At 40.8% G+C, this 26,838-nt stretch overlaps 2 protein-coding genes across 2 annotated transcripts in view; one reads left to right on the forward strand and one right to left on the reverse strand.

The window, feature by feature from the left end:
• The first annotated feature begins 54 nt into the window (after positions 1–54).
• Positions 55–11,107, forward strand: LOC138962817 (E3 ubiquitin-protein ligase TRIM33-like). The gene is made up of 3 exons (XM_070334777.1): positions 55–164; positions 3,866–4,542; positions 7,190–11,107. Exons 2-3 carry the CDS (start codon positions 3,874–3,876, stop codon positions 7,358–7,360), a joined length of 840 nt encoding a protein of 279 aa, XP_070190878.1. The 5' UTR covers positions 55–164; positions 3,866–3,873; the 3' UTR covers positions 7,361–11,107.
• Positions 11,108–14,539: 3,432 nt separating this feature from the next.
• The window catches only part of LOC138961259 (uncharacterized), an 82,943-nt gene continuing 70,644 nt past the window's right edge, over positions 14,540–26,838 (reverse strand). Inside the window, exon 8 of the mRNA XM_070332861.1 lies at positions 14,540–20,181. Coding sequence (XP_070188962.1) covers positions 19,954–20,181 — 228 coding nt within the window. The 3' untranslated portion in view covers positions 14,540–19,953. The remainder of the gene's footprint in view (positions 20,182–26,838) is intronic.

Below are 26,838 nucleotides of genomic sequence, written 5' to 3' on the forward strand. Positions count from 1 at the left end.
GAAATGACGCTGAGGTAACTCTCGCGAAAAAAACCCACCAGTTAAGGTTCTTGATCTACACACCTGACGGTATCGCCACTGAATCATTTCCGCGTTCACAACACTCTCATCAGAAAAAGGTCTCTCCATTCCGTGTTGTGTTCTGTCGACAACCATAAATACAGGTATGTGCCGAGAAGCTTTTTAACACTGCGATGCGAATACTGTAAAGACTGGTTGTTCGTTGTAGGGTTCTTATCTGCTCGCTTTATGGTGTGTGTCAGTGTGTGGGTGTCGATCAATTTTTGCAGCCTGTGTGTCACTGCGCTTGTGCTGTGAAGTGACACCGAAACTAGGTCGCGCTTTAGCAAACTGAATAGCCTTCCCATACATGCGGGTAACAGCTACACGAAAGTAGGCTGACTTGAGAGATAGGGAATTACACTTCGGTTCTGTGTATCTCTGTATATTGTCAGTGTTCGGTTCACGGTATGAATCATTCGCGAGGCTACAGTTACATTTCTACTTTCTGTTTTTGGGGCTAGTGGACTTGTTGGGGACATTCCAAAGACACAATAACACATCCGTCATTACGCTCTGTTACGATTTTCTGCCAAATAAAAAGAAGTTAACGCTGGGGGCGGGCGTTGTTTAGAGAGAAAGACTGAGAGAGAGTCAGAGTCAGAATCCGAATGTTTTATTGCTTAGGCAAAGTGGGGTGGATTTGGGGAGGGGTATTCGAACACTCGATCGAAACCGAATCCGAAAGTTCATGTATAGCAAGTAGCACGAAAGGAGAGTGTCTGTACACACTGACATCATGTACAACACGTCAGACGTGTCGCGCTCAGAACGAGGCTATCACTGAGCCTTTCTTTCTTTCTTTGGTGTTTAACGTCGTTTTCAACCACGAAGGTTATATCGCGACGGGGAAAGGGGGGAGATGGGATAGAGCCACTTGTTAATTGTTTCTTGTTCACAAAAGCACTAATCAAAAAATTGCTCCAGGGGCTTGCAACGTAGTACAATATATTAGCCTACCTTACTGGGAGAATGCAAGTTTCCAGTACAAAGGACTTAACATTTCTTACATACTGCTTGACTAAAATCTTTACAAACATTGACTATATTCTATACAAGAAACATTTAACAAGGGTAAAAGGAGAAACAGAATCCGTTAGTCGCCTCTTACGACATGCTGGGGAGCATCGGGTAAATTCTTCCCCCTAACCCGCGGGGGGATCACTGAGCCTGTGTCCGTTTATTGCCCATTGTCTTTCACATTGCACACGATTTGAAGTTCGATCGCGAAGAATGTCGATTGGTTAGCCAAGGTAGAACCGAATCAAGTTAACCAGAATCTTTCACCTTGCCGCTTCAACCTGCCGCAGATGGTGCTCCAGTATTTTCCACTTTCCACTGATCTGAGAGAGAGAGAGAGAGAGAGAGAGAGAGAGAGAGAGAGAGAGAGAGAGAGAGAGAGAGAGAGAGAGAGAGAGAGAGAGAGAGAGAGAGAGAGAGAGAGAGAGAGAGAGAGAGAGAGAGAGAGAGAGAGAGAGAGAGAGAGAGAGAGAGAGATACGTGGTCTAAGGGAAAGAACTCATTATTCAAGACCTGTACTTTATCACTCCGCTGCTCTGCATAATTCACTCCCTTGAACTGTTTTCCTTATTCCGATTTTTTCGTCAGTGGAACTTTATGAAATAATAGACCAGTGTTCGTATTGACCAATAATGGCAGCGTATTTCTCACTTTGTTTTTCATTTGGGTGTGTGGGGAGTTGGGGGGGGGGGGGGGAGAAGGGGGGGGGATAATTTTTATTTTTTTTATATATTTTTATTTTATTCTCTTTTTGTGCAGTTTTTTTTTTTTTTTACATGTATATGTTGTACATTACAGGACATCACATAACCGAAAGGACAGAATCACATAACAGAAAAACACACTTGGACAATTACAACATACAGGGGGTGGGGGGATGGAATGGGGAGGGGGGGATGTTCAGTGGTTTGGTGGTCGCATTATCAAAAGGTTTTAAGAACGAAAAAACCTAAGGGTTACATCAAAACGTGCATATACAGGCACCAATCCTTGTAGAATGACAATGTATCTACTGTATTATTCACAACTGCGTTATACTTTTCACAAATAAATCTCTGCTTAAAGTTTCTACTAAATGTCTGAAAATGAGGGGTCTTTTTGTTCATTTTGGAAATATATACATGGTGTTTGGCACAGATTAATAACATATCAAAAGCTTTATCGGTGACTACATTGTTCGCCACTCCAAGAAGAACCAGTTCTTTAGACAGTTTTAAATTGTCGCAATGGGTGCAGTTCGCCTTTAGCCAATTTACAAATTTTATCCAAAAGGTCTGCACTTTATCACACTCCCAAAACATATGTAAAAGGGTTTCTTCATTTCTACCACAAAATGTACACAATGACGTATCCACAATTTTTCGCAAAAATAGAAACCTTTCTGTGGGCAAAATTCTGTACAATAATCGGTACTGGAACCATCTCAGACAAGTGTCTTTTGTTGTTTTAAAAACATGTTGAAAAATAGCCTTCTTATCTAACAAACAGTCTAAAGATTCAGACCATTTTTCGATACATTTTGGGATCGTAGTATGTTCAATCAGTTTTTTGTAAATAAGTTGTGTCTTACCTTTACAAATACATTTCCACACAATGGGCTCTGTCATAATAAAATGTTTATCAAATTCTAAGCCGATTTTTCTCTGATATTTCTTAACAGCCTGGATTACACCTTGATACAATACAAAATCGCCTCGCACATTTGGAATTGGATATTTGATTTTAAACGCATTATAGGATAAGTACCCATTTTGTCCCAAAATATGACCAATCTGAGCTATTCCATTGTCGATCCAATTTTGAATGTACACTGTCTTTTTATCTCTCCGAATATTAACATTATAATGTAAACATTCTGATACAAAATCGTTAAAGGTTATAGTTAATTAAGGCATAATCTTTTTAACATTTTTTGCGTTTGCTACGCGCAGTCCTCCTCTCTTATACAACGCTTTAAATGCTTGCAATACGTGCAATATATAGCTTTTATATACGACACCAGTAACCCATATTTACCCACATTGAGTGTGTGCGAGTGTGTGTGTGGGTGTGTGTGTGTCTGTCTGTCTGTCTGTGCGCGCAATGGTCTAGAGTAAGTCGGATGATTATTTTCAGGTTTGTGTACGTGTTGGTTATCTCTCTCTAATGTAACAGGGCCGGACCAAATGAGTTGTAAGGGGGGGGGGGGGGGGGGTTCCTCCTTTTTTGGGGGGGGGGGGGGGGCAAATCAGCGAAGTGGCGAAGCCACAAGCGCGCGGGGGGTCCGGGGGCATGCTCCCCCGGAATATTTTTGAAAAACGGTTAAAATCTGTGCAATCTGGTGCATTCTGGGCCTTGTTTTGAGGGTTAAGAGCAGCATTGACGTTTTGGTGCTAAAACTAGTAAAAAAAAAAAATACTCAAATCAAGGTACATGCTTTTTCCAGGGGTGGGGTTCCGGAACCCCTGGAACCCCCCCCTGGGTCCGGCCCTGTGTAGTCAAGAGCTTAACCTAGTGTATGAGAGGGAGTGGTTTGCAAAATGAAGACTGAAGGGGATACAGAGCTAGGCTGGCAGTGCGTGGGGGGAAGGGAGCGGGGATGGGATAAACTGTTAGTGTGTGTGTGTGTGTGTGTGTGTGTGTGTGTGTGTGTGTGTGTGTGTGTGTGCGCCTGTCTGTCTGTGTATGTGTGCGCGTGTGTGTGTGTTTCTACGTTTGTGTGGGTGTGCTTGCGTTTGTACTAACGTACTTGCTTGTGTACATGTTCGTGACATGATTTCAGGTGTGTATGTCTGTTTGTTCACAGAAGTCATCATGGCCGCCGCTTCAGCCACCAGTAGCAAGGAGCAGCCAGAATGCCCTGTCTGCCATGACGGCTATACAGAGCCAAAGATACTGCCTTGCACACACCTGGTGTGCAAAAAATGCGTCGTGTCGTGGCTGCAGAAGGAAGGGGTCAAGGGAGGTTGTCCGCTCTGTAGTGTACCCATCCTGACCTGCGCCAAGTCCAAGAAGCGTCGTCGTAACCTTGACGCTTTGGTCAATAACCTGCCCAACGACCTCACCACTATGACGTTAGCGGACGGCCAGAAACTGCCCAGCGGTCAGAAAGTCTGTGAGATCTGCGAAGACCACTCTGCCACCTCATTCTGCGTGCAGTGTGACATGAAGATCTGTAAGAAATGCGCTGAAAAACATACCAGACTACCAACACTGAAAGATCATCAAGTGCAAGATTTGAAGCAACCTACTCCACAGCCATTGGCTGAGCAAAACCGCGTGGCATGTGACACGCACGCGGATAAGCCGGCTGCGCTGTATTGCTCCTCCCACAATGAGCTGATTTGCATGCTGTGTGCGGCAGCTATCCACCGCGAGTGTGCAGGGGTCAAGACCGTCGACGACGCGGCGGAGGAGATGAGAAATATACTGAGACAACACGCCGAGAAACTGAGGGGCCTGGAGAGAATAGTGTCATCACAGGTTGGTGTATATTAAACCTTACCTATATTTACGCCCGATGTTATTTGGGCCAAGTCACAAATTATACTCAATGAAGCTTGCTGCGCGAAGCTTTGGCATTGATTTTTCTGTAAAAAGACTTTGTGAAGTCACCTTCGGGCTCAATTGAGGGAGGCGTGAGGGTTATGGCTGTTTCCTTTTGTTTAATTTTTCGTAATAATGAAGGTATTCAGTGAGTTATAATCCCCCCGCTGGTAAGGGGGAAGAATTTACCCGATGCTCCCCAGCATGTCGTAAGAGGCGACAAACGGATTCTGTTTCTCCTTTTACCCTTGTTAAGTGCGTCTTGTATAGAATATAGTCATTTTTGAGTCACTTGAGAAAAAGTGACTCTATGTAATCGGTCAGTGTTAGTCTGTCCGGCCGGCCGTCCGTAGACACCACCTTAACGTTGGACTTTTCTCGGAAACTATCAAAGCGATCGGGCTCATATTTTGTTTAGTCGTGACCTCCAATGACCTCTACACTTTAACGATGGTTTCGTTGACCTTTGACCTTTTTCAAGGTCACAGGTCAGCGTCAAAGGAAAAATTAGACATTTTATATCTTTGACAAAGTTCATCGGATGTGATTGAAACTTTGTAGGATTATTCTTTACATCAAAGTATTTACATCTGTAGCCTTTTACGAACGTTATCAGAAAAACAAGGGAGATAACTAGCCTTTTCTGTTCGGCAACACACAACTTAACGTTGGGCTTTTCTCGGAAACTATAAAAGTGACCGGGCTCAAATTTTATGTGAACGTGACTCATTGTGTTGTGAATAGCAATTTCTTCCTGTCCATCTGATGCCTCATATAATATTCAGAACTGCGAAAGTGACTCGATCGAGCGTTTGCTCTTCTTGTTTGTAAAGATTTTAGTCAAGCAGTATGTAAGAAATGTTAAATCCTTTAATTTGTACTGGAAACTTGCATTCTCCCAGTAAGGTAATATATTGTACTATGTTGCAAGCCCCTGGAGCAAATTTTTGATTAGTGCTTTTGTGAACAAGAAACAATTGACGAGTTGCTCTATCCCATCTCCCCCCTTTCCCCGTCGCGATATAACCTTCGTGGTTGAAAACGACGTTAAACACCAAATAAAGAAAGTGAGTTATAAGTCTAACATCAGTTCAATTGTCTCGTTCTGTTAAGGTGGCCCTTAATAATTGCGCGAAGTCTTTATACCGAAAACTCTGTGCTAAAGCTTCGTGCAGCCAGCTTCGCGAAGTATACTTCGCGTAGTCATTTTGCCCAGGCTTTAGACCTCTACTTTACAGTGATTTTATTCATGTCTCAAATGAAACTAAGGTTTTTGCCGTATAATGTGCTTGTCAAATCGTACTTTGGGCGGGGATGTAGCTCAGTCGGTATCGCGCTGGATTTGTGTCAGCGTGAGTTCGTCCCCACGTTCGGCGAGAGATTTATTTCTCAGAGTCAACTTTGTGTGCAGACTCTCCTCGGTGTCCGAACACCCCCGTGTGTACACGCAAGCACAAGACCAAGTGCGCACGAAAAAGATCCTGTAATCCATGTCAGAGTTCGGTGGGTTATAGAAACACGAAAATACCCAGCATGCCTCCTCCGAAAGCGGCGTATGGCTGCCTAAATGGCGGGGTAAAAACGGTCATACACGTAAAAGCCGTGGGAGTTTCAGCCCATGAACGAACAAACAAACAAACAAAGTGATGTTGTTCATGTCTCAAATGAAACTAAGGTTTGTGCCGTATAATGTGCTTGTCAAATCGTACTTTATTACCAGCTATTGTGTTTTCAGCGTAGCAATAGGGTCCGATATTTAGACGAGACAAGTATAATGCCGACGAGTCGAAGACGAGTCGCATTATACTTGTCTCGTCTAAATATCGGACCCTATTGCTGCGCTGAAAACACAATAGCGATTGTATAGCTGTTATGACCTTGATTTGTTGTTCCAAACTTACAAAATGACAGTTTTTGCGTCGATGCGTTGATCTCAGGTTTTGATAGCAGACAAACTTCTTACGCGCATCATGTACGCGCAGACATGCACACCGCTACACGCTTTCTGACTTTGGAAGAAAAACTGACTCCAAGTGCATTCGACTTCACAACACAGTTGTTGAAACAGCTTTTTAAGTTGTCAGTGTATGCTGTTGTCGATAGAAACATCGCCGTGGTACAGATGGGTAAACCGGAATCATGCGTCGGCCATTTTTCTCAATATGCTTTCGGATATTGAGAAAAATGGCCGACTTCCGTAGCATTATGCTTTGATAATCGGAAGAGCCCATCCAATCACAGCCCCCGAATTCCCCCACGTGTTCATTAATGTAAATGACAATTTATCTTTTACTGAATAATCGAATTTGGGAACATCATATAGTATGGTGAATGTATATATATAATTGCCTACGCAATTACATGATTTCATTCAACAATTTGAAGCTCTACTATATAACTTTGGGGATAAAGCACTGGCAGGCCTGGACATATGTTGACCTAGGAGATCGGAAAAATGTCCAACCTTTACCCACCAGGCGCGGCCGGGATTCGAACCCACGACCTTCCGCATGGGAGGCCGGGGTCTTATCCACTTGGCCACTGTGACCGTCTGAAATGTGATATGGTTTTCTCTCTTGTCCAGATCCAAGGCACCAAGGACATGTTTAAAGACATGCGCAAGCAGGCTGACGACAAGTTCGATGACCTTGAGGAGCGCTTGGAGAAGCAACGCCAGGAGGTCTTCAAGAAGATAAAGGCTGAGGAAGAAGCCACCATTGCAGCGTTGATTGCGCAGCACCAGCAGCAGCAGTAAAAGCTGCGTTCGCCACGATCCACCGTTCCACGCACCTGTCAACGCAGAGAAGGGATGTACACAGAATCGTATGCATCATTACAACCCCCTTATATGGTTGTATTATAGGTTTCATTCTTGTCTATGTTTAAGTTTTTCATTCTGTCCGCACTCATATCTCTGGTGTGTATAGGCCTAATGAACTGCAACTTGATGTGTACCTAGCTTGGAAGTTGGGTACACACGCTTGTAGCAACAACAAAAACAAAAAAATCTCACGGAAGAGTTGATACGCCAATGACATGTTCAAGTATTCACTGTGTGTTATCTGAGTAAGTGTCAGCATAAGGGAAGTAAGCCCTTTTCTTTTTTCTAAGTGTCATGTAGAGAGTGCTTGCCCTTATTTTATGTGAGCATGTACTTCTTGTACACGCAGAACTGGGGGTTTGATGACTCCTTTAGATTGTTTAATATATTTTATTTTAGGAGTACAATGTGAATGATGCTGAGTGGCTCGGGGCCTCAGTAGTTTTTGAAATTATTATTGTTGTCGTCATAATTTGGGTTGAATATGTTGTACATTCTGATGCCAGACATGAAGGTTATAATGTAGTAACCGTTTTTTCCCATAGTACTGCTAGGGGATGGTGACGGGACTCTGCTTCTTAATATTGTTGTCATATAATGCTAACGGACTGAGGTGTTAGTCTAGTGATACAATGCCACTCACATTGAACGGTTTTTCAACGACTGATCAACATTCTGTAAAGAGAATACTGCATGGCTTGCTGTGTCGTACCAGATTTACATGAGGTTTTTTTTCAGAGTGACGTCACTATTTGAAAAAGCAACGAGTGTAAATTTGGTACGACACAGCACGCCATGTAGTACATATTCTGTTTATCCAACTACTGTACTTATATGTGCATTTGACTCAAAACGTCCCGCAGCCGAGGCGGCTAAATTGAAGACGCTTCTTTTGGAACCTCGGTCTCTTCTAAAGCCTTGTGTCATCTTTTACGTTAAAAGCAAAGAAACGTCACTCTGGAAAGTGTAGCATGACGTGCTAGTTCTAATAATTCATCGAGGGGAATGAGTGAGCGCATTTTTTTTCTACAATGACGTTTCTTTGCTTTGACGTAAAAGATAGCACAAGGCTTTGGAAGAGACCGTGGTTCCAAAAGAAGCGTGGCTTTGGCATCATAAGCAGTGGAAAAACAGGCCCCTGCCAGACTTGTTTGACACGACCTCATTTACATGATATACACACGTGTGGTTTGAACAATACTGTAATCTAATGAGTGGTCTCTCCCACGTAATTATGTAGGATAAACAGTTTTACTTTACACGTATACTGTTGTACATAAGATTGCGTTTTTTATGTGTGTGTGTTTTGATGTTGTTGTTTTTCTCGAGAGCCCAAGGGGTAACGAAAGACCGATTCAGCTTGAATCTTATTCTCAGTTGTTTTGTTCTCGGTCTACTCTTTAAAAACTATTTACATTTTAGGCGCATCACCGTAAAATGTAGAAGGTTCCTATAAACACAGATTGTCTTACCGAGCCGTTACTTTCTTCGTCTTCTTAGTTCATGGGCTTAGACTCCCACGTTCACTCGTGTTTTTAGCACGAGTGAATTTTTACGTGCATGACCGTTTTTACCCCGCCATACGCCGTATTCGGGGGAGGCATGCTGGGTATTTTCATGTTTCTATAACCCAACGAACTCTGACATGGATTACAGGATCTTTTCCGTGCGCACTTGGTATCTTTTCCGTGTGCACAGGATCTTTTCCGTGCTTGCGTGTACACACTAAGGGGGTTAAGTCACTAGCAGATCTGCACATAAGTTGACCTGGGAGATCGGACAAATCTCCACTCTTAACCCACCAGGCGGCAGCGACCGGGATTCGAACTCACGACCTCCCGATTAGGAGGCCGAAGTCTTACCACCACGCCACTGCGCCCGTCAGCCGTTACTTTAATTCCAATTTAACAAAAATGGTTTTTTGACTCACATGCGAAGCAAAAGTGAGTCTATGTACTCACCCGAGTCGTCCGTCCGGACGTCCGTCCGGAAAACTTTAACGTTGGATATTTCTTGGACACTATTCAGTCTATCAGTACCAAATTTGGCAAGATAGTGTATGATGACAAGGCCCCAAAAAACATACATAGCATCTTGACCTTGCTTCAAGGTCAAGGTCGCAGGGGCCATAAATGTTGCCTAAAAACAGCTATTTTTCACATTTTTCACATTTTCTCTGAAGTTTTTGAGATTCAATACCTCACCTATATATGATATATAGGGCAAAGTAAGCCCCATCTTTTGATACTAGTTTGGTTTACCTTGCTTCAAGGTCAAGGTCACAGGAGCTCTTCAAAGTTGGATTGTATACATATTTTGAAGTGACCTTGACCCTGAACTATGGAAGATAACTGTTTCAAACTTAAAAATTATGTGGGGCACATGTTATGCTTTCATCATGAGACACATTTGGTCACATATGATCAAGGTCAAGGTCACTTTGACCCTTATGAAATGTGACCAAAATAAGGTAGTGAACCACTAAAAGTGACCATATCTCATGGTAGAAAGAGCCAATAAGCACCATTGTACTTCCTATGTCTTGAATTAACAGCTTTGTGTTGCATGACCTTGGATGACCTTGACCTTGGGTCAAGGTCACATGTATTTTGGTAGGAAAAATGTGTAAAGCATGTGAGTCGTATGGGCTTTGCCCTTCTTGTTTTAATCCATTTCAGAAACTTAAACTTCCTGCTCGGAGGAACATCACGGTTTCTGCGAAGGAAGTAGGGATGTGTAAACACACAGTCACCGCGCCCGTCAGACCATTTAAATTACCTTTGTTTCATTACGATTTAAAAGAACGGTTTGCAGAAAAATCGTCATGGGTTTACCTACACAAAAGAGGCTGTAAAAGTGTAAGCGCTGGGATGAATGAAATGAAACCAATACCCTCCTGAACATTATCCTATTGTTGTATGCTATTATAATTCGCAGAAACGGTTGATATGTTACAGAAAGGATTGTATAGCATAAAGAGTGATTGTGATCAGTGAGAGTAACGTGTATGTACATAATTATACAGTTGTGGTTTTGTTCAGTCGTAACAGTAGAACAATACCGATGTTTTGAGAAAGCAAGTTGCCCCCCGCGGGTTAGGGGGAGTCCCATATTGGTTGGGACGAGAAAGAATTTACCCGATGCTCCCCAGCATGTCGTAAGAGGCGACTAACGGATTCTGTTTCTCCTTTTACCCTTGTTAAGTGTTTCTTGTATAGAGTATAGTCAATGTTTGTAAAGATTTTAGTCAAGCAGTATGTAAGAAATGTTAAGTCCTTTGTACTGGAAACTTGCATTCTCCCAGTAAGGTCATATATTGTACTACGTTGCAAGCCCCTGGAGCAAATTTTTGATTAGTGCTTTTGTGAACAAGAAACAATTGACAAGTGGCTCTATCCCATCTCCCCCCTTCCCTCCGTCGCGATATAACCTTGACTGAATGGTTGAAAACGACGTAAACACCAAATAAAGAAAGAAAGAAAGCAAGTTGATGATTGTTTTCATTGTTAACCACTTCTGTCTAGTTATTGGAGAAAAGCAAGCTGATCGCTGCTTTTTTGTTTGTTGAACGGGCTTCTTGATTTACATTTACCGTGACAGTGATGGTAACATAGTAGTAACAGTAATAGTTATTTAGAGTATGTGCATGATCTGTAACCAATACATGGTGTCAAAGAAGAATACATCTTGTCTGTTTTGTATTGTTTGTAAACGGATGAGATTTTTTTAGATGATTTCCACCTATCAGAAGTGTGTGTGTGGGGGGGTTATTGCGTGTGTGTGTGTGTGTGTGTGTGTGTGTGTGTTCTTGCGTGTGTATGGGTGTGAGTGTGTGTGTTCTTGCGTGCGTGTGTGAGTATGTGTGTGTGTGTGTGTGTTTGGGGGGGGGGGGGGGGTTAGTGTGCCGTACGCGCGGTGCGTATGTGTGCATGTGTTGAAAGTGTTTGCATTCTTGGAGTCTTTACCATTATCGTTTTAGCATTGCTACTTCTATACCACACCTGTTCTTCGACAATCACATCCTTCTTTTCTCCAAGTTATCTTTACCGACAGTTGTAACAACTGAATAAACAACATCATCGCTTTTTTGACAGAGTTGGTATAGATACGAATATCGCACTTTTAGATGTTGGAAGCATCAGCGGATCTTGTCAAGATTGTGTTACATGTGTAACAGACAATGGCAGGTTTAGCTGTCAGTAGCCGGTGTGGCGCATTCAGAGACGTAACGAAACAGCCATTCTGGTTTGCAGATGGAAAAGATATTATGGGGGAGCAAGGTTATTGAGTTTATTTAGGAGACTAAGAAAAGAGGGGTATTTAGTGTGTGTAGATGTCTGTGATAATGTGTGTGTGTATGTAAGAATATATGTGTGTGTGTGTGTGTGAGTGTGAGTGTGTTGTGATGTGATGTGTTCTGTTGTGTTCTGTTGTGTGCATGCGTGTGTGTGTTTGTGTGTGTGTTATGTTGTGTTGTGTTGTGTTCTGTTGTGTGTGTGTGTGTGTGTGTGTGTGTGTGTGTGTGTGTGTGTGTGTGTGTGTGTTTTGTATATATGTCCGAATGATGTTATCTGCAGAAGCATAACAATATACTATAAGTAATACCACATGTGTTCATCATTTTCATCACGATCAAAGTAAATTACACAGTTCACATTTCACGATTTTAATAATGAGCAAACACGTATAGTTCACTTTTAGATCATGGTTTCATGCACAACTCCGAAGCCTAATTGATACAACGTAACAATAGTCTCAATTAGAAGAAGAATAGAAAGAAAATGCTCACACATGTAAGTACATGTCAGTGGCACATATATGACTTCATACAGCGTGCACTTCAAGTCAGCAAAATACTCAAACAATGCAATGCGATGTCAATAAGTATAAGTACAACTGTACTCTAAAGATCGAAGAACAACACACACACACATACTAAAGTGTCTTTCCTGAGATTTCAAAGACAGTTTCAAACTAATGATAACCTGACGTCAGCGGAAATTAATGTAGCATTGACCAAGAAAATATAATAGTGAAGTATCTGAAACTAACAAAAGAAATATATAGAAGAAGAAAAAACTAACCTGGATAAAGAAAAGAATCCGTCTTTCTGAATGGCAATAAACGATTTCAAAGACAGTTTCAAACTAACGATAACCTGAAGTCAGCGGCAATTGATGTAGCATTGACCAAGAAAATATAATTGTGAAGTATTTGAAACTAACAAAAGAAATATAGAAGAAAAATTAAAACCTGGATAAAAACAAAAGTCTTTCTGAATGGCAATAAGCGAATCTTTAGAAAGGACATCTTAAGTACAAACTGAATGGGTACTAAGTAAACGAGATGCTGTTGTTCTTATGCTATCAAACAGGGGCTTGATATCAAGGGCTAGACAAATAATTCACACCGAAACAACAAACAAACAAAAGTCAAGCAAACAAACAAAATCAAAAAAACAAAAATGCAACCCAAGTAACGAGCAAACAAGCTTCATATAACTCATTCAAGGCAAAGAAGCTAAAATTGCTATTCAAACCCGATATGACATTACATGATTAAGACCACAAAAAGAACAGACAAAATGCAGAAACAAACATAAAAAACAGAAAAAAAAGAAGAACAACAACAGGCAAACAAAGAACAATAAAAAGAAACAGCAACACACACACGCACGAAAACACACACACGGCACACATACATACGCACACGACACACACACACACATACACACACACACACACACACACACTGACATACACACTCACACAAACACACACACACACACTGACATACACACTCACACACACACACACTCACATACACACACACAGACACACAGACACACACTGACACACACATACACACACACTGACATACACACACACACACACACACACACACACACCCTGACACACACACACACACACACACACACGCACACACACGACACCAGGTACTACTAAACCAAACTTACACCAACGAATGACGAAGTGGTTCTGATCACCTCCATCCTCCATTAGAGAAAGAACAAGTCGCGTAAGGCGAAAATACAACATTTAGTCAAGCTCAGTCAAACTCACAGAATGAAACTGAACGCATTGCATTTTTTCCGCAAGACAGTACACTCGTAGCATCGTCTGTCCACCGCTCGTGGCAAAGGCAGTGAAATTAACAATCCAGAAAAGCGAGGTAGCGGTTGCGCTGAGGAGGATAGCACGCTTTTCTATATCTCTATTCTTTTTAACTTTCTGAACGTCTTTTTAACCCAAAAATATCTTTATCTATATGTTTTTGGAATCAGGAACGGACAAGGAATAAGATGAAATTGTTTTTAAATCGATTTCGGAAATTTAATTTTAATCATAATTTTTATATTTTTAATTTTCAGAGCTTGTTTTTAATCCAAATATAACATATTTATATGTTTTTGGAATCAGAAAATGATGAAGAATCAGATAAACGTAATTTTGGATCGTTTTATAAATACATAATTTTAATTACAATTTTTCGATTTTTAATGACCAAAGTCCTTAATGAAATTTTAAGCCTCCAAGCTGAAATGCAATACCAAAGTCCGGCCTTTGTCAAAGATTGCTTGGCCAAAATTTCAATCAATTTGATTGAAAAATGAGGGTGTGACAGTGCCGCCTCAACTTTTACAAAATGCCTGATATGACGTCATCAAAGACATTTATCCAAAAAATGAAAAAAACTTCTAGGGATATCATACCCAGGAACTCTCATGAAAAATGTCATAAAGATCGGTCCAGTAGTTTACTCTGAATCGCTCTACACACACACACACACACACACACACACACACACATACACCACGACCCTCGTCTCGATTCCCCCTCTATGTTAAAACATTTAGTCAAAACTTGACTAAATGTAAAAAGGAAACTCGAACAAGATGAGAGAAACCAGTGCAAAAAGATAACGCCGCTGGGTTATATTGCCAACACATTATGTTCTGACCCTGTTCACTTTGTCCCCCCGTCAGTTCTGATCCATAACCTTACCACCCCACCCCCTACTCCGATTCCGCCCCCCCCCCCCCCTCAATAGACACCTCCCTGGGCCATTTACAAGTCCACAAAGGTAACCGGCACTCTGTCCTCAATTATATCTTACGACTCCAAAAAATGATGCGGAAACTCGCTACAATACTGAAGAACAAATACAAGACAACAGACAGAGGGATCCACAGACAAAGACATCGGTGTGTCTGATCTTTCCGGTTTTGTCTTTGTATTTTTTTTTAATTAGTTTTACGTCATTGTATCTTTATTTTTATTTTTTTGCCGTTGGCTCTGTCTGTCTCAAGAACACTGAGTCTTAACTGTGATATTTCACAACTATTTTAAGCTAAGATCTCAGCTTTCAACCTTTTAAGCTTTGTCTTGTGAGTTACTTACTCCGATGTTTTTTTCACCAGACAAGAAAAGTAGAAGAATGAAAGGGCACCCAGTGCTACCGTTAAAAAACAGACTGCGTCAAGTTACACTTTGGCAATCTTTATGAACATTAATTGTTCAGGGGGTGTTTTAATCTTGCGAATTATGTCATCTTTAGTTCCACTTTTGAAATTGAGTTCAGCGTTGCGAATTTTGATGGAAAAACTGTTAAATGGACAAGCAAAATCCGAACAGACGATCATGTTTTAAAATCTGCGGTTAGCGTATTAACTCGGCTTTGTATACGTGCATCTTGTAATTCGAGTCTTCCGCGTACTCTAATCGACCATGAAAACAACAACTAACATGCACACAAACAATTATACAAAGAACATGACAAGACAGAAAACATTACGCATGCCACATCCGCTCGAAAAGAGAGACGTTATACAATCATTATGAAGAATCGTTCCAAAAGTGTAGCCATTAAAAGATTGACGTTGACTTAAATATTTGTTGATTTTATTAAGAGCAAATATATAAGATATACTATTGCACATGACACACTCAACAACGCTGAACACACCATAAAGCCAAAGTAACGGCACAACAAGGTGATATTTCTTTTATATCGTTCACATAATGACATCATAAATATGACAAAACACAACAGTATGAATGTCAGGCGATCAACGCCGACAGTATTACAAAAATCAATACAGACAAAACAGCGAAAAAATCAACTCTTGAAGAAATAGCGTGAGAAGAGTAGTAGTACGTTTTGTTAAGACTTGAGGGATGTGTGTGTGTGTGTGTGTGTGTGTGTGTGTGTGTGTGTGTGTGTGTGTGTGTGCGTATGTGTGCGTGTGTACGTGTATGTGTTTGTGTGTGTGTGTGTGTGTGTGTGTGCCTGTCTGTCTGTATGTGTGTACGTATGTGTGTGTGCGTGTGTGTGTGTGTACATGCGTGCGTGCGTGCGTGCGTGTGTGTGTGTGTGTGTCTGCCTATCTGTGTGTGTCTGTGTTTTTGTCTGTCTGTCTGTCTGTCTTGTCTTGACTTGTCTTGTCTGTGTCTGTGTCTGTCTATCTGTGTTGGTCTGTGTCTGTCTGTCTTGTCTTGATTTGTCTTGTCTGTGTCTGTGTCTGTCTATCTGTGTTGGTCTGTGTCTGTCTGTCTGTCTTGTCTTGACTTGACTTGTCTGTGTCTGTCTATCTGTGTTGGTCTGTGTCTGTCTGTCTGTCTTGTCTTGATTTGTCTTGTCTGTGTCTGTCTATCTGTGTTGGTCTGTGTCTGTCTGTCTGTCTTGTCTTGATTTGTCTTGTCTGTGTCTGTGTCTGTCTATCTGTGTTGGTCTGTGTCTGTATGTTTGTCTGTGCGTCTGTGTGCACATGCACGATAATACATGCATGAGTGCGTGAGTGTGTCAGCAGATGCAGCTATCCGTAATCGTGTTTTTTCATTTCAATATTTACTGATGCTAGATATGTCAGCAGTAGAAGAGTCTTTCATGTTGTCTTTCATATATATGATTTCACAGTCTTTACATTTAGTCAAGTTTTGACTAAATGTTTTAACGTAGAGGGGGGAATCGAGACGAGGGTGTGGTGTATGTGTGTGTATGTGTGTGTGTGTGTGTAGAGCGATTTAGAGAAAACTACTAGACCGATCTTCATGAAATTATACATGGGAGTTCCTGGGTATGATATCCCCAGATTTCTTTTTCATTTTTTTGATAAATGTCTTTGATGACGTCGTATCCGGCTTTTCGTGAAAGTTGAGGCGGCACTGTCACGCTCTCATTTTTAAACCAAATTGGTTGAAATTTTGGTCAAGTAATCTTCGACGACGCCCGGACTTTGGTATTGCATTTCAGCTTGGAGGCTTACAAATTAATTAATGAGTTTTCTCATTAAAGTTGTCATTAAAATCGTTTTTTCGCAAACAGATTTAAAATTGATTGCATCGTAATCTTCATGACATTCTGAATCTAAAAATATATACATATGTCATGTTTACTGTTAAAATGTGATCACAATTAACGAAAATAGATTAATTAGTCTTGCGATTAAAATTTCAGAAATCGACCCAAAAATGATTTCATCTTATTCTTTATCGTTTCCTGATTCCAAAAACATATAGATATGATAGGTTGTATTCAAAACAAGCTCAGAAATTTAACACGAATACAGAAAAGCGCGCTTTCCTTCTTAGCACAATACGCTACCGCGCTATTCTGGTGTGTGCATATGACTGCGTTTTGCACGTGGGAGGTGAGCGATTTCCTTCTCGCGGGGATTGCCAAAGCTGTACTGTCTTGGTGAAAAAAATACAGTGCGTTCAGTTTCATTTCGTGAGTTCGACAGCTTGACTAAATGTAGTAATTTCGCCTTACGCGACTTGTTATTCACTGTTTTGAAAATCAGAAAGTGTATGCCGTAGTTTTTGTTAAAGCCTTGAGCAACACTATCGCCTATCAAAAAGGTTTTAATTTCTTTTTGGAACCAGAAATGCCGACCACACACGAAAGAAAATTGAGCACTGAAGAACCCGTAAACAATGCATCTATATCTATATACGGCTTGTGTATGTCTGTCTGTCTGTCTGTCTGTCTGTATGTGTGTGTGTGTGTTCGCTATGCACGGCCAAAGTTCTCCAAAGTGTACGTAGATGGATCTGCTTCAAATTTGGTGGCCATATTCAGGTAGACCCCGGACACAATCTGGTCGATGAGAATTTTCAACACGTGCTCTCAGCGCGCAGCGCTGAACCGATTTTGGGTTTTATGGTAACTCTTCCTTATCTTCTCCAGTGTTTTGCGCGTTTATCTCCCTTCCTTCGTGTGGCTTCAATCGCGTACGGTGCGCCACTCACCGGCGAAGCCGGCGTACAGTGCGCCACTCACCCGGCGCCACTCACCCGCCTCTACGTCTTCCTCCCGGCGAAGCGGGTAATTATCTAGTTATACATATATGTACACAGCAAATCGTTTTGTCTTATTTATCGGAGTCATTGTCATTTTTTCATGTACACCAGCAAACGTGAAAACATCTCAAACCATTTTGAGTCATTCCTGAAGAGTCTGGTAATATGTGTGTTCTTATGTTTAGTACTTCACTGAAATAGCCTACCTTGCAAATCCGGAGTCACTTTTATTTATTGTTTTTGTTGTTGTTTTTGTAAACCTCATTTTTGTCATTTAATGATCACGTGGCAGGTATCATGTGACTTGATTCATTTCATTTTGTAGTCCAGGGATATGTTCATCCTGTATTATCTCACAGGGAATCCGTGAAAGGATCATTATTGTCTCTCAGTGTGATTTATATCCATCTAACAGTGTCTGTGTTTGCTAAGGCCAAAAAAAATAATAGGTGTGGTTACGGTAACATAGCCAAAAAAAATAGGGTAGGAAGGTAGGCAATCACTTTTTTTTTTTAAACTTTTTTTTCTAATGTGTACAAATTAAACCTACTTGACAGGGAAATAAGTGTGCGACTCGGGCGCTTTCGCTTTCATTTCGTTTTTCTGCACTCGTTTACTTGTTGTTTTGGGTATTTTTTTGACAAATGTAATAAAAAGTTATAGGGTCGGCCCCAAAAAATAGGGTAAGTCGGGTTACCGGTAACCACACCTATTTTTTTTTTAGGCCTAATGTATCAGTCACTTTTACGTTCCACGTGTCGTGAAATAAAGCATGATATTATTTGGGCGAAGGCGACTTCGCGAAGTCTATTTCACAAATCTCGCTGCACGAAGCTTTGACACTGACTTCTGGGTAAAAAGACTTAGCAACGTCGAATCTGCCTCTTACCTGTGTACAGTTGTTTCTTGTCATTTGCACACACAAGCCTGTTAATACGTGTTTGAGTTCCTCGTCGGCGAATCTATACTCATACATGTCATTTCCACGAAAACATGGAACACAGAAAATGTATTTTAAATCACAGCGTTGCTGTTTAATGACTTTGTCTTTGAGTGTATTTAATCACTGTTTAAATTCATTTTCTCGCAACTTTGCTGCACACACATGCCTGACTGTGAGTGTCACACCCATTCTACACATGCACGTGTTCTCGTCCTTGAAAGGGGATTCCGAGCTCCGCCGCGTTGCTTCCTTAAATCTTCTTACGTCTTGCCCGGGATTTGGCCTAATGGCTATGTCTTGTCCAGGGAGATTTAACACACACTCATTTGGAAGCATGGTGGTACATTAAAAGGAGACTCAACGTCTGGTTCGCTATTCAAATTCAGACATATTTCTAAAGCGTCCATTGATATCTGACACACACACACACGTTTGCAGACCTTGTGATACTCTAAAAAGAGTCCAAACGTCTTGTACACACACATTTCCAAACCATCCATCGAGATTTAACACACACCCACGCGTTTGCAGGCCTTGTGTTACTCTAAACAGAGTCCAACCGTCTGGTTCTCCATTTAAATGCACACATAGTTTCAAAGCGCCCATAGTGTTTAAAGGTTCATGCTACTCGTTGAAACTATTTTGCCCTCGGTCCGATTCTCCGTTGAACTTAACATTTATAACGAAAGGCGCTCACAACGTTTACAGACTCGTCAGTACTACCCCAAGAAGCCATGTTGCCTTGCGTCCAAGCCTTCTTCATATCCCTTTCGACGACGGCCCTGCCGCCGATCCTGAACACATTCGGTCCACACATGAACACAGATCGGTCAAAACCTTGCGAATAGTCTACTGCTTCGTGAACTGTTACCATCACTTATTACTGAAGTCTGCCTCGTGTATTTGGGTGTACATGTATTCGTTTACAATGCTGTGGAAAGCCTGCCGCACAATATACGAATTCCGGAAATAACGGGTTTGTATGTGATAATATAAAAGAGTGAATACTTTTCCTTTTAATGAAGCAAGCTTTCGAACATCGTCTTTTCGTCGCATGCGTGTCGAGAAGCAAATTATCTCCCCTTTATTCCAAAGTCTCCCTCATCCTTGGGTGTACTCTATTCTGACGTTGGGGCTCCCCAACACCTTGCTCCGGTCCAGATAGACATCACAGAAGATCCAGTCTAGTGCATGCAGTAAGTGCCGCCTCCTCAAGCTTGTAGTTCAAGAGACTTCTCGAAACCGTCTATCCCAAATCTGGCTCATATTTGGGTGTAGTCGTTTCGGATGACGTGACCGTTTCCGTTCCGCATGAGTTCTGTCCGGGTGGGGCTGCTGTTCCCGCACCAGGAGTGGGAGGCGGGGGAGGAGGCGAGGGGGGTGGTGGAGGTGTGTGGCTCCCTCCCTGGCTCCTCTCGGCGGCTGCGACTGTGACCTGCCGTCACCACTCCCCCGTTCTTGTAGCATCCGTGGCGCCTCAGCATCTCCAACTGGAAAGAGAACATGGGCTCGTTGTTGTTTTCATAGTTATAAGTGTACGTAGATTTCATGTATAAGTAAATGGAAGCAACACATTGTCTAAACCAAAGAGAACATAGAACAGGCTTACTATAATGAAACGTTGTTTATATGTCTGTCGTTTGTAATGGTTTGGGACCCCAAGACCTTTTCCCATTTCATTTTCATTTCATTTTCATTTCATTTTCATTTCATTTTCATTTCATATTTACTTCATTTTCATTTCATTTCATTTACTTTACTTTATCACACGGTTGCTGGGAAATGCGGGTCCCCTCCTCCCAGTAAAACGCTTGCAGTAACGAAGTCGCGCTACCCAGGTGTGTGCGTGGATAGGTGTAATCATGAGCCACCTCAGGGCCGGATCTGGGGGGGGGGGGGGGTTCCTGGGGTTCCGGAACCCCCCCCCCCCCTCCCTGGCCATCCAATGTACCTTTCAGAGAAAAAAAAATGTGGACTTTGGACCCCTGCCTTCAGTTGGAACCCCCCCCCCCCCCTCAAACGAACTTGGTCCGGCCCTGTACCTGCATGTATGGCACAATGACCAAGGTCTTTTACGTGCCACTGGTGTGACACGGAGGTGAGACGTCAAATCTTCAACGCTGTAGAATAATCGATAAGACGATTGACTGACGCCGCCTAACGGATGAAGATGAAGATAACTAAGCAACTCAAGACAAACGTTTTTTTAGTTTTTTCCCCCACATGGATTTACTTCATTTACGTACATATATAACATTACAACAACATCAAACATCCAAATCTATACTAAATGCATCTTTAAAACAATTAGACTTTGGGAGGGTGTCAATGATCCACGATGAAGACCGAGAAGTTTCAAATGGAAGCATGTTAATGTTATTGTAATTCAATCTGACGACGATCTCTTTCCTGCTTTCATGCGGTTGTAAACAGACAGAATTGGTTCTGTTCTGTTCACACACTACTTTCAGTCCACCTACCTGCAAGGGTCAAGTCCCAAGAAATATGTCTCTGTATTCCTATCGTATCACTCTGCTCCTGTTTTGTTTTCTTTCACACACATTTTCCCTTCTTTTTTGACGGGTTTCTGGACAGAAAACTCTAAAACAAATTCTTTTCATCACAAAAGCGATCTTTGGAATTGACTGACGTAGTCCGGAAGAATTCATGCATCAACTTACGTCACGTATTCGACGTCATCACTTCGCATACCTTATGGTCTTCATATTTCCTACTTGTAAAATGACCCTCAAAGCTAACCGAGACTAGTTGAGGCTGCATCAATGCGCCTCGCCAGCAGGTTGTTGAGGTATTAGAACACACCTGAAAGTACGCTGGAGTAGCCTCCCTTCCCGGATTTAGAACGCGTTTCGTGTCGTAACAGATTATCCACTTATTAGCCATATCCGTATGCAAAATAATGAAATAAACATTTGGAAATGGCAGAAGTTTACAACTATCGACATTCTCTATCAGTGCAATAAAAAAACAATCGTTAGAACTTGCATTTACGACATGTCGTGCGTGAGAACGTGTCACTGTAAACAACCACTTCTTGCCTGGCTGAAGAACCATGATACGAGTCAATCTAAAACAGACAAGTAATGGAAAGCAGTCTGCGGATAAACATAACAAACTGCTGATGAAAAAGTGTGTTCGTCCCTGCTCTGGATAAAAGACATTGGACTGATGACAACGTGGCAGCGTTCACGCGAACAGATTTTTTTCAGATTATCGCTTCTACATTTTATTGCACGTACTTGGGGCAGATCAGAATTTCACACTGGAAGATGACAAATTGGTCTTGTGAGTTGAGAACCACATGTTCTTTGCCGACAGAAATCACGATGGGACAAGATGCAGATTGTGTTGAAGAGATGTTTGCAGATTATCGCATCTACATTTTATTGCTCAGATAAATGCACGAAGTTGGGGTAGATCTGAATTTCGCAATGCCGGAAGACGACAAATCGGTCTTTTGAGTTGAGAACCACATGTTCTTTTGCGGCAGAAATCACAATGTGACAAGATGAGGATTGTGTTGAGGAGGTTAATACTGACTGACTTTAGATGAAGAGTTCCTAGACCTGGTTTTTGTAGAGAGGCATCATGATGATATCCTGTGTTTTTTTAACGTTCTTGGTGACAACGCGCCAGAATCGCACGAAGATCGAACTCTCGAAGAAAACAAGTTTATCGCTGAACATCGGAAATGTGAAAGTATTACTCTTCCTGTCTGATCAGTCTCCCCGTTAAATCTACAGGCTACATTATTTATCAGGTAACTTACCAAACCGGAGTGTGTGTGTGTCAGTGTCAGTGTGTGTGTGTGTGTGTGTGTGTGTGTGTGTGTGTGTCTGTGCCGGATTACCACCATTAACGCACCCTTTTGGACTTTTCTACATAACCTTACTATGCCTGCTGTGACATTCACGAGGATTATTGTGATTCTTGGACAATCGTGTGCCTGTGCTGGACTTGCAGGAAGACAAACGGCGTCGGAACGGTATACGTGCTGCCAAGTGTGCACGCCCAGAGCGCAGTGTGAACCGAGAGTGAGTGTGTCATTGTGTGGAAGTTTTGCTTGATTGATTTATTCATGATTTAATTTGCCTTTTGGTTCAATAGAAAAATCTGTGTACGTTATACCATAGACCTATATTAATAGGTCCCTGGTTATACTTTGTATTTTGTGGTGTGATTCGCCCGAGTGTGAGACCCCCATCCACGAACGCCTCTGTGGGTAGACTTGTATAATTATGTGAGTAACGTGAGTGTGTAGATGAGAATGTGTAGATGAGAATGTGAAAGTTGCTTTGGACCCAGACACACACAGCAGACTTCAACGCAACAGCTAAGTTTCAGCCTGACAAAGAAATTCGAGTGACACAGCTAAGGGCTGTACTTGTTATTTCTCTATTAAAACAAATGTCTCAAGATCTTTAGGCCAATAAAAATAAATTGTCTGTTTCTAATAACATGGGTAAACAAAATAGGGTAGGTAGGTAGGGATTTTTATTTTTTTTTGCCAGGATAGAATTCTTCAAAATAACTAAATGACACAAAGAGACAAGACTCGCTATAGATAAATTTATTAATAAAAGTAAAAAATGTGACAAAGAATATAAAATGATTGTTTTACCTGGTCTGGAATCTTCAGTAGTAATTGCATAAAAAAAAGTCTGATATATATATCAATTATCATGTTAACTTTTTCTTGAAATGGGTGCGCTAAATCCTAGTCTGTTTGTTTTTAATGGACTAAGCAATCCTTGGACTGACAGAAAATATGTATTTTAAAAATGTCCAGTTGCTTAAAATTACTTATTTTTCTAATTGGAAGAGAATATACACTCTTTTGTGTTCAAATGGGTAGGGGACGGGGGTAGTAAAAGGATCACAGTTCAAGATTGTGCGCGACAAGGTGTGTTTCTTTTAACTGTGATAAAGAGCGAAAACTCAACTTGGTATCTAACACTATTTCTGAACACTGTAAGTACCACTGTTACCACTTTAGCACTTTTAATTTATTTTTTCTGTCTTCCAAACTTCTTCTTCTTCTCCTCCTCTTCTTCTTCGTTCATAGGCTTAGACTCCCACGTTCACTCATGTTTTTAGCACGAGTGGATTTTTACGTGTATGACCGTTTTTACCCCGCCATTTAGGCAGCCATACGCTGCTTTCGGAAGAATTCCAAACTTCTAATTCAGCTTCAAAAAATGAGAAAAAAAGGTGTTTTTTTAATTCAACAGTTAGTAAATCACTATGTTGGATATTCTATTTTGCTTCCCTATTTATCTTAAGTTTTTGATCATCTGATTACCTTGCTTTCCTATTTGTAAGATAATATGCACTCTTTTCTGAAAAAAATAGGTAGGGGGTGGGGGTAGTAAAAGCATCAAAGTTCAAGATTTTGCGCGACAAGAGGTGTGTTTCTTTTAACTGTGATGAAGAGGGATAACTCAACTTGGTATCTAACACTATTTCTGAACACTGTAACCACATTAGCACTTTGATTTTTTTCTGTCTTCCAAGCTTTAAATTCAGATAATAAAATGAGTAAAAAAGTTGTTTTTTTCTGAATTCAACAGTTAAATTACTATGTTGGATGTTCTATTTTGCTTCCCTATTTCTGTTCTGAAGTATTTGATCATCTGACTACCTTGCTTTTCTATTTGGAAGACAATATGCACTCTTTTCTGAAAAATGGGTAGGGGGTGGGGGAAGTAAAAGCATCACAGTTCAAGATTTTGCGCGACAAGAGGTGTGTTTCTTTTAACTGTGATGAAGAGGGATAACTCAACTTGGTATCTAACACTATTTCTGAACACTGTAACCACTTTAGCACTTTTAATTTATTTTTTTCTGTCATCCAAGCTTTAAATTCAGCTTACAAAATGAGTAAACAAGTGTTTTTTTTTCTGAATTCAACAGTTAAATCACTCTGTTGGGTGTTCTTTTTTGCTTCCCTATTTCTGTTCTGAAGTTTTTGATCATCTGATTACCTTGCCTTTCTATTTGGAAGATAATATGCACTCTTTTCTGAAGAATGGGTAGGGGGTAGGGGTAGTAAAAGCATCACAGTTCAAGATTTTAGTTCAAGATTTTGCGCGACAAGAGGTGCGTTTCTTTTAACTGTGATGAAGAGGGATAACTCAACTTGGTATCTAACACTATTTCTGAACACTGTAACCACTTTAGCACTTTTAATTTATTTTTTTCTGTCATCCAAGCTTTGAATTCAGCTTATAAAATGAGTAAACAAGTGTGTTTTTTCTGAATTCACCAGTTAAATCACTCTGTTGGGTGTTCTTTTTTGCTTCCCTATTTCTGTTCTGAAGTTTTTGATCATCTGATTACCTTGCCTTTCTATTTGGAAGATAATATGCACTCTTTTCTGAAGAATGAGTAGGGGGTAGGGGTAGTAAAAGCATCACAGTTCAAGATTTTGCGCGACAAGAGGTGCGTTTCTTTTAACTGTGATGAAGAGGGATAACTCAACTTGGTATCTAACACTATTTCTGAATACTGTAACCAGTTTTGCACTTTTAATTTATTCATTTCTGTCTTCCAAGCTTTAAATTCAGCTAATAAAATGAGTAAAAAAAGTGGTTTTTTTCTGAATTCACCAGTTAAATCACTATGTTGCATGTTCTATTTTGCTTCCCTATTTTTGTTCTTAAGTTTTGATCATCTGACTACCTTGCTTGTCTGTTTGGAAGATAATATGCACTCTTTTCTGAATAATGAGTAGGGGGTGGGGGTAGTAAAAGCATCACAGTTCAAAATTTTGCGCGACAAGAGGTGTATTTCTTTTAAAATTTGTGAAGAGGGATAACTCAACTTGTTATTTAACACTATTTCTGAACACTGTAACCACTTTAACACTTTTAATTTATGTTTGACTGTGTTCCATGCTTCAAATTGGGCTTCAAAAATGGATACATAAGGTTTTTTTTCCAAATTCACCTGTAAAATCACTATGTTTGATGTTCTATTTTGCTTCCCTATTTCTCTTCTTCAGTTTCTGATCATCCGATTGTTTTTTTGTTAACATATTCACAATACAATATCACAATTTCTTCAATAGGGTTTGCGTGAAAAAATCTCATACCTATGCTCAAACTTCAGTCGCTATCTCAAAATTTTGCGCGACAAGCTCTATTCATTTTGTTTTTTCCTGATAAACAAAACACTGAACTAACATAAAAACAAACCTTTAAAACTGCCTAACCACTTTGAAATATGGCCTCAGGTGTGTACTCCAGCCTTAATGGATTTTTTAGCAAGTGGTTATCGACCGGTAATTTTTAATGAGTTGGGGCATTCTGATCAATCACAGGATCTGTTTCATTAAAACGCAAACTTGATTGAATTACAATATGTAATAATACAAATAGCAAAACAATCCTCTCTATATCACATAATCGTTAATTAGAAGACCGTGTGTGGATGTGTGTGGATGTGTGTGTGTGTGTGTGTGTGTGTGTGTGTGTGTGTGTGTGTGTGTGTGTGTGTGTGTGTGTGTGTGTGTGTGAGGGAAAAATGAGAGACAGACAGCTAGACAGAGAACGCCAGAGAAATAAAAAATGCGTTAGAAATATCATGACGTCACTAATCATCATAACAATTCATTACACTGTATATCACGTGCCGTCATTCCATACCATCCCGAAGAAGGCAGTTACATGCCGAAATACTGATTTAAACGTACCTAACCTGGTTACAGTGTTTTCCTTTTATTACATTTAGTCAAATTTTGACTAAATGTTTTAACATAGAGGGGGAATCTAGACGAGGGTCGTGGTGTATGTGTGTCTGTGTGTGCGTGTGTCTGTCTGTGCGTGTGTGTGTAGAGCGATTCAGACTAAACTACTGGACCGATCTTTATGACATTTGACATGAGAGTTCCTGGGAATGATATCCTCGGACTTTTTTTCATTTTTTCAATAAATACCTTTGATGACGTCATATCCGACTTTTTGTAAAAGTTGAGGCGGCACTGTCACACCCAAATTGATTGAAATTTTGGCAAAGCAATCTTCGACGAAGGCCGGACTTTTGGTATTGCATTTCAGCTTGGTGGCTTAAAAACTAATGAATGAGTTTGGTCATTAAAAATCGGAAACTTGTAATTAAAATTATTT

The sequence above is a fragment of the Littorina saxatilis genome, linkage group LG3 (assembly GCF_037325665.1).
Source record: "Littorina saxatilis isolate snail1 linkage group LG3, US_GU_Lsax_2.0, whole genome shotgun sequence".
NCBI classification, from domain to species: domain Eukaryota; kingdom Metazoa; phylum Mollusca; class Gastropoda; order Littorinimorpha; family Littorinidae; genus Littorina; species Littorina saxatilis.

What these genes read in the sequence shown, in the direction of transcription:
- LOC138962817 (XM_070334777.1), top strand. Translation starts at nt 3,874, where the DNA reads ATGGCCGCCGCTTCAGCCACCAGTAGCAAGGAGCAGCCAGAATGCCCT. An exon ending in AGAGAATAGTGTCATCACAG is followed by an intron (nt 4,543 to 7,189) that starts GTTGGTGTATAT and finishes TCTCTTGTCCAG; the next exon opens with ATCCAAGGCACCAAGGACAT.